This window comes from Gossypium arboreum, chromosome 9 (genome assembly GCF_025698485.1).
Source record: "Gossypium arboreum isolate Shixiya-1 chromosome 9, ASM2569848v2, whole genome shotgun sequence".
NCBI lineage: Eukaryota > Viridiplantae > Streptophyta > Magnoliopsida > Malvales > Malvaceae > Gossypium > Gossypium arboreum.
In genome coordinates, this window is record NC_069078.1 from 66,534,433 (window position 1) to 66,542,190 (window position 7,758).

Here is a 7,758-nt window from a genome sequence, read left to right on the forward strand (position 1 = left end):
ACTCATATTATTCGATTATCAAGCATGCTAGAATTCAAGTATCTTTATGAACTAAAATAATCATAACATGCTTAGCGGCAAGCAACAGAAAAGGAGTTGTTCTTTTAATCAATTCAAACAAACATATCATCAAACAAATATGACAAGCAAGGCGAAATTAATGTCATTCTTTACCCTCCCCCTCACTTAATCGTATTGTCCCAATACGGAAAAAAAATGTAAAGTACATTTAAGAACAAAGAAAGGTAAAGGATACTCCCCGTGATCAATGACGATGGTGGCCACGACTGAGGTAAAGGAAGGAGAGTATTTCCGAGATGTTCTCTTCTAGGGCCTGGAGAGGTCTGAACAAACGACAAATAAAAAAATTAAAATTGATAAAAAGTAAACAAATGGGTTGCCTCCCATTTAGCGCTTTGTTTAACGTCGTTAAGCTCGACATTTTCCTGTCAGATTTTTGGCTCTTCCAACCCAATTTCTTCAATTAGTCCGATTGATGTGCTCTCGAAGAAAGGTTTTAGCCGTTGTCCATTAACTTAAAACCGTGTACCTGAGCTATCCTTAATTTCCATGGCTCCATGAGGAAAAACATTAATCACGGTAAATGGTCCGCTCCACTTGGACTCAAGTTTTCCAGCAAAAATTTTTAATTTTGAGTTAAATAGGAGAACTTTCTGCCCAACAGAAAATGATTTAAATGAAATGCGCTTGTCATGAAATGCTTTTTTTCGCTATTTATAATTTTGTGCGCTATCGTAAGCGTTGCGGCGAATCTCCTCAAGCTCTTGGATATGAAGTTTTCGTGCTTCGCCAACAGTGTTCATCTCCATATTACATTCCTTCACCATCCAAAATGCCCTATGCTCGAGTTCAACAGGCAAGTGGCAAGGTTTGCTGAAAACAAGTCGGTAAGGTGACATCCCGATAAGTCCTTTGTAGGCCGTGCAATATGCCCACAATGCATCAACTAACTTCAAGCTCCAATCTTTCCAGTTTGGTTTAACGGTCTTCTTTAGGATTGACTTGATTTCTCGATTTGAAACCTCTGCTTGTCTGTTGGTTTGCCGATGATAAGCTGTCGCTGTCCGCTGAGTCACGCCATTTTTCTTCATCAAAGCTTCAACGACTCGGTTAACGAAATGTGTTCCTCTATCGCAAATGATCGCTCTCAGAGTTCCAAATCTTGAGAAAATAAAATCACATAAAAAATTAGTTGTGGTTTTCGCATCATTTTCTCGGGTGGTTTTCGCCTCTATCCATTTCGAAACGTAATCAACAGCCAAAATAATGTATAAATTTCCAAATAATGAGGTAAATGGCCCCATATAATCGAGCCCCCACACATCGAAAATTTCACAGATGTGTATAGGATTTAATGGCATCTCACTCCTTCGACTTAGATTTCTCACTCTTTGGCACCTGTCACATGCTTTGCAAAAGTTGTAAGTGTCTTTAAACAAGGTTGGCCAATAAAATCCGCACTCAAGAATTTTGTGTGCGGTTCGTTTAGGGCTGAAATGTCCACCGCAAGTGTAGGAATGACAAAACTCAAGTATGGATTTTACCTCACTGTTACTTACGCATCATCGTACGATTTGATCCGAGTAATTTTTCCATAAATATGGATCATCCAAAATGTTGTATCAAGACTCTCTTTTTATGCATTTGATCTCAGATTGAGATAGATTGTTTGGAAATCTACCCGTAGCTAGAAAATTCGCCAAATCGGTGAACCATGGGAATGATGCGTGTGCTTCCATCAATGTTTCATCTGGAAATTGTTCTCGTAGGGGAGGTTCGACTGGTGAAGTAGGCAAATGGCTTAGGTGGTCAGCTACTAAGTTTTCACTTCCCTTTTTATCCTTGATTTCAAGATCGAACTTCTGCAGTAAGAGAATCCATCGTATCAACCTCAGCTTTGCTTCTTTTTTGTTCATCAAGTATTTCAGCGCTGCATGATCGGAAAAAACAAAACTTTTAGTTCCTAATAAATAAGAATGAAATTTTTCTAATGCAAAAATGACAGCAAAAGGCTCTTTTTCCGTTGTCGAGTAGTTGCGTTGAGCCGAGTCGAGAGTCATAGAGGCATAGGATATCACGTGTGGTCCTTCTTTACTCCTTTGGCCTAGAACGGCTCCCACGCTAAGGTCAGATGCGTCACACATAATCTCAAATGGTAAAGTCCAATTTGGTGGTTGTACAATTGGTGCGGATATAAGCCTTTCCTTAAGCTCATCGAACGAATCTTTGCAAGATTGATCAAAAAAAAATTCACGTCCTTTCGTAGTAATCAGCAAAGAGGTTACGCCAACTTAGAGAAGTCCTTTATGAACCGTCGGTAGAAACCTGCATGGCCAAGAAAACTACAAAATTTCCCTCACTGAAGTGGGGTATGGAAGTGAGTGAATTACATCAATCTTTCTCTTATCAACGGCAATTCCTTGGGCCGAAACCACATGACCGAGTACCAATCCTTTACTTACCATGAAATGGAATTTCTCGTAGTTTAAAACCAATTTAAATTCAATGCTTCGATTAAAAACATAAGAAAGATTGGAAAGGCATTGAGAGAATGAATTACTGTAAACAGTAAAATCATCCATAAATACCTCTATTCCTCGCTCGATGTGATCAGAGAAAATGGTTAACATGCATCGTTGGAATGTGGCTGGAGCGTTGCAAAGACCGAAAGGTATTCTCCTATAGGCGAAAGTTCTGAAAAGGCAAGTGAATGTTGTTTTTTCTTGGTCTTCGGGTGCCACCGGAACTTGAAAAAATCCAGAAAATCCATCAAGACAACAGTAATGTGTTTTTCCAGCAAGTCTTTCGATCATTTGATCGATAAATGGTAAAAGAAAATGATCATTTCGGGTTTGTGAGTTGAGTTTCCTATAATCGATACACATTCTCCAACAATTTTATACTCTCTTCAAAATCATTTCTCCTTCGGCATTTTCGACCACTGTAATTCCAGTCTTCTTTGGCACAACATGGACCGGACTTACCCACTTGCTATCAGAAATGGGGTAGATAATGTCAGCATTTAGCAACTTTTGAATCTCCTCCTTCACAACCTCCATCATTGGTGGGTTTAAACGTCGATGGCCTTCTCTCGTTGGTTTCGTGTTCTCCTCTATTTTAATTTCATGCATGCAACTGGATGGACTTAAGCCTTGGATATCAGCTAATGTCCATCCAATTGCCTTTTTATAGTTGCACAAAACAGCAATCAATTCTTCCTCTTCCTGTCGTGATAATTCACTTGAAAGGATAATTGGCAAGGTTCAATTATCGCCCAAAAATTCGTATTTGAGATGCGATGGAAGTTGCTTCAATTCTAGTTATGGTGCCTGCAAAATTGAGGGAAGGGGTTTAAATGGAATTAATCGAAAATCAGAAATAGAGGAAAGAGCTGAAATGATTTCGCTTTTATCGTCGAGATCCTCCAATTCCCTACAAAAATCATAAAACAAATCAGTTTCGATAAAATCATCGGCTAACGGATTTATAATATCAAGAAAATTTAAACTTGCGATGGAATCAGGATACTTCATAGCTTTGTACACATTGAATTTAACCACTTCCGTGTCAAATTCCATGGTTAAGATGCCATTACGGACATCGATTTTTGTATGCGCTGTTGACAAGAAAGGGTGTCCAAGCAAGATTTCTAGTCCTTGTTGCTGCGGTCATTTTCCATGTCAATAATGTAAAAATCAGCAGGGAAAATGAGATCGTTTACCTTTACCAACACGTTTTCTAGTACCCCTTCGGGGTAGATAACTGACCGATTAGCTAATTGAACCATCACCCGTGTCTCTTTTAATGGTTCTGTTGAAATTTTATTGTAGACACTTAGCGGCATGACATTAATAGATGCGCCTAGATCGCACATCGCCCTTTTTATTCCGACTTTTCCTATTTTGCACGGAATTGTAAACAGCCATTGGTCCTTGTATTTCGGTAGTAGGCGTCTTTGAAAAATGGCCGAAATATTCTCGTTGAGGTTAACTCTTTCATTGTCGGATAACCGCCTCTGATTTATGCATAAGTCTTTTAAAAACTTCGCATATTTTGGCACCTTCCGAATGACATCAAGGAGTGGAATATTGATTTCCACTTTTTTGAATATATCCAAAATTTCCTTCTCCTCTTCCTTTTTGTCACGCCTTGCAAGCCTTCCTAGAAAGGGAGGATAAGTCTCGTAAGTAGAAAAAGAAGGACTAGGAATGACTTTACCTGAGGTAGGCGAGGATTTTTCTTCTTGACTCTTCAAAGAAGTGTCTTCTTTGTCTTTCTCGATTTTCTCAGGCTCCTTTGTCGGCTCTAGTGAAATTACGGTACCACTTCGTAAAGTAATCGCGCTCACATTTTCCCTCGGATTTGTTTCAGTTTGAGAGTGCAATCGTCCTTGAGACTCTAGGCGACCAACGGTTTGGGCTAGTTGGCTTATTTGTTTGTCAATTTCTTGGAGATAAGATTGTGTTTGGGTTTGGAATTTTTCTTGTGAAATGGCCAACTTTTCAACAATGGTCTCAAGAGAGGTTTTTTGTGGTGGTTGATTTGGAAAGGGAGGTGGTCTCGGTTGGTCTTTTTGGTTTTTGTTTTCATAGCTCATATTCGGATAATCTCTCCAACTGGGATTGAAAGTGTTACCGTAGGGATTGTATGGCCTTTGAGGAGGTCTTGGGAAATTATTTATGGCATTGACTTGGGCGCCCGTCTCATCTTGTAGCATTGGACATGAATCAGTTGGGTGGTTCAGCATCGTGCAGATTCCACAAACCTTCGCGACTCCTATCTTACCTGTGACAAGAGAGTTGACAATATCGGTCAATTTGTCTATTTTATTTTCCAAAGAAACGGTACTTACTTCGTGAACCCGTCGGCTAGGTTCACTTGAAGAGCCGAATGCTATGAGTTTGCGCCATAGTAGAGATCGAGTTCTCACATTGTTCAGCGTCATATTGACGAAAAGGCCACCACTTGCAGCATCCACCATCTTTTTGTCCATCAAAAGCATCCCTTCATAGAGATACTGAAGGAGGGTCTGCTCGGATAGGCCATGCTGCGGGCAACTTGCGCATAACTTTTTGAACCTCTCCCAGTAGTCGTAGAGAGATTCATCGCTCATTTGCTGGATTCCCAAAATGCTTCGCCTAAGCTCACTTGCCTTTGCCGCTGGAAAATACCTATCAAGGAAAACACGAGATAGTTCAGCCCATGTGGTTATTGAGTTAGGCGGAAGGTAAAGTAACCATTCCTTAGCCATTCCGGCTAAAGGAAAAGGAAATGCCCTTAGTTTGATTTGGTCTTCTGAGACTCCTTGCAGCTACATGCTGCTACACACCATGTGGAATTCGGCGAGATGTTTATGTGGGCTTTCGCTAGGAAGACCGTTGAATGTAGGAAGGAGATGAATTAACCCTGTTTTGAGTTGAAAAGGGGTAGTGCCTTGAGAAAAGGTAATACAGAGCGGTTGTTGTACGGTGGGGGTGGCGGCAAGCTCTCTAATGGTTTGGTTCGCCATTGGCTCCGGTTCAAACGTGGGATTTGTTATTGGAGTAGTGGTGTTAGGAGATGGTCCTTCGTTAGGAGTTTGTTCCGGTTCACGTGGTGGTGTCACAGAAGTAGATTCCAGATTGGTTTGTCGTTCTCTTTGCTCTTTCTGCTCGAAGCGTTTGACCGTGGTTTCTACGAGCGCTTGCTTCAATTTCTGGGTTATATTGAACTAAAGTCCCCGGGTTTCTCTTGGTCATAAAAATCAAACAAAATAATCAGTAATTGCCGAAAATAAAAATCCCCGGCAACGGCGCCAATTTTGACAAGCGTCGTTTTGCCTATCAAAATAAAATAAACCTCTTCAAAAATAAAAAAAAATAAAAAGGTAGAATAGTGGAAGAGGGTCGATCCACAGGGAGTTTAATGGAATTCTTGATTAAATTTCTTGTTCTCGACCTAGGAGCTGAAATAGAAAATAAAAAAGGTGATTTGAGAAGTAACAAGAAAATAAAATAAACAAGTAAAATTGCAAAGAAAGATGTATTAAAATAGAAGCAAAAAAATAAAGAAGATGAAAGATTAAGTTGAATAAACACGAGTATAAGAATCGCCTCGAGCTAGTTTCGTCAATTCCCACGATCATCAAAATAGATTTTTCTTGATTCATGTCGATTCTGACCACGAGGCCCAACCCATCGTAACTTGCTTTTCTCTCATGTAACCAATCTTCCCAAGTCTATCTTCGAAAGTCGATTCTTAAGTAAATCAACCACGTCTATCGCCATTAAAATACTTAGTTTTAAAACAGGAAAAGCCCAACTCGGAAGTTGCCTTATCGAGAATCATTTTCGATCTCGTCTTTCCTTAGCGGACCGCCACTAAGAGTGTTCATAGGAAGTCGAAATGCCACAGGCCGATCCTTCCTCCCAACTGTAAAATTAAACGATTCTAGACCAATAGATCCTTTTTGATTTGAAAAACGTTTAAAAATTTTAGTAAGGTCGATTACCAAACTATCTAAGCAGAAAGACAAAAATGTATCCCGAAGGGATTTAAGTAATATTCAATTCTGACGTGAGGAATTGATTCGTACTAGCTCTTGGCTTGAGAAAAATTAGCCAAGCATGATATTGATTATCATGCTTAACATGTTTTGATAATGTAAAAAAATAAAATAAAATAAAGTAGAAATAAAACAAAAGAAGAAAATTTTATTAAAAATGAAAATAAAGTAGCAATAAGAACAAAAGACCAGAGATCCCCTTAGCCTTACCCAAAGGTGGGTATTTATAGGCTTCAAATTCCCAAATTAACAAGGAAAACTAATCAAAAAAAGATAAGATAATATCTTTAAAATTATGAAAATGAAATCCAAAATCCCCCAAATCACGTCAATAGATCAAGATTAATTGTTTCCAAAATATTCTCCATGTTGACTTCTGATTTGCCACGTCCGATCCGCGTCGTGCCCAGCATTGTGCCCACGACTCCAGCCGTGACAGAATAAAAAGAAAAAAAAAGCAGACACGTCTTTTGTTGCCATTTCCAGATTGGGTTCACTACACAAGAAATAAATCAAATACAACCAATTAAGTAGTGAAAAATTCATAAGACAAAGGAATTAACAAGCAAAAAGTGTCAAATATAAGAGTACATCAAGCTATTTTACTGTAACTAAGGTGATTTGCCCTATTTACTCAATGTAAAGGTGGATAAGCATTTGTTTTGAGCTCTGGCTCAATTTTGGAATCCCGCCTATAGCTGTTTTACCTTTACGAAAGTTGATTTGGCACCCATTGTGGAAGAGTACACGACCCTACTTCGTTGCCCGAAGATTCAAGCCGACAAAGCCTATTTGAGAGTTGCCAATTAGGGATTTAAATAGCGGCCCAATATCGGAATAGCGACTGTTATATAGCAGTAGCGGCGCCGTCCGAAACCGCTATTGCTAAAAATAGCGGTGTGAAGCAGAGTCACACCGATATTGGCAGATTGCAGCCGCAATTTAATTGGAAACGACCGATTGCTGCAATAACGAGCCGCTATTCCCGTTATTTTCCGTTATAGTAAATAAAAAAATTCATCTATCAAAGAAACACAAACACAATAAAACAAAAGCCAAAAGGGAATATATTACCCTACTTGCAAAATCAGAGTTTTCAATAAAAAAAAAGTAAAAAGAAGTTGAATCTGAAAAGCAAACAACACAGCAGCATTCGGAGCGATAGAAAACAACACAGGGATTTAAATTTCTCA

At 39.2% G+C, this 7,758-nt stretch overlaps 1 protein-coding gene across 1 annotated transcript; it reads right to left on the bottom strand.

Annotated features, from left to right (window-relative positions):
- Positions 1-731: 731 nt before the first annotated feature.
- Positions 732-2,165, bottom strand: LOC128280459 (uncharacterized). The gene is made up of 2 exons (XM_053018608.1): positions 1,735-2,165; positions 732-1,419 (listed from the first exon to the last, which is right to left on the bottom strand). The coding sequence occupies exons 1-2, from the start codon at positions 2,163-2,165 to the stop codon at positions 732-734; spliced, it is 1,119 nt and encodes a 372-aa protein (XP_052874568.1).
- Between the last annotated feature and the right edge of the window lie 5,593 nt (positions 2,166-7,758).

Bases quoted from the DNA above. Each gene is read 5' to 3' on its own strand.
- LOC128280459 (XM_053018608.1), bottom strand. From the start codon at position 2,165: ATGTGTGACGCATCTGACCTTAGCGTGGGAGCCGTTCTAGGCCAAAGG. The intron at 1,420-1,734 runs GTTCACCGATTT...AGCATGTGACAG, and splicing joins GCACACGCATCATTCCCATG to GTGCCAAAGAGTGAGAAATC.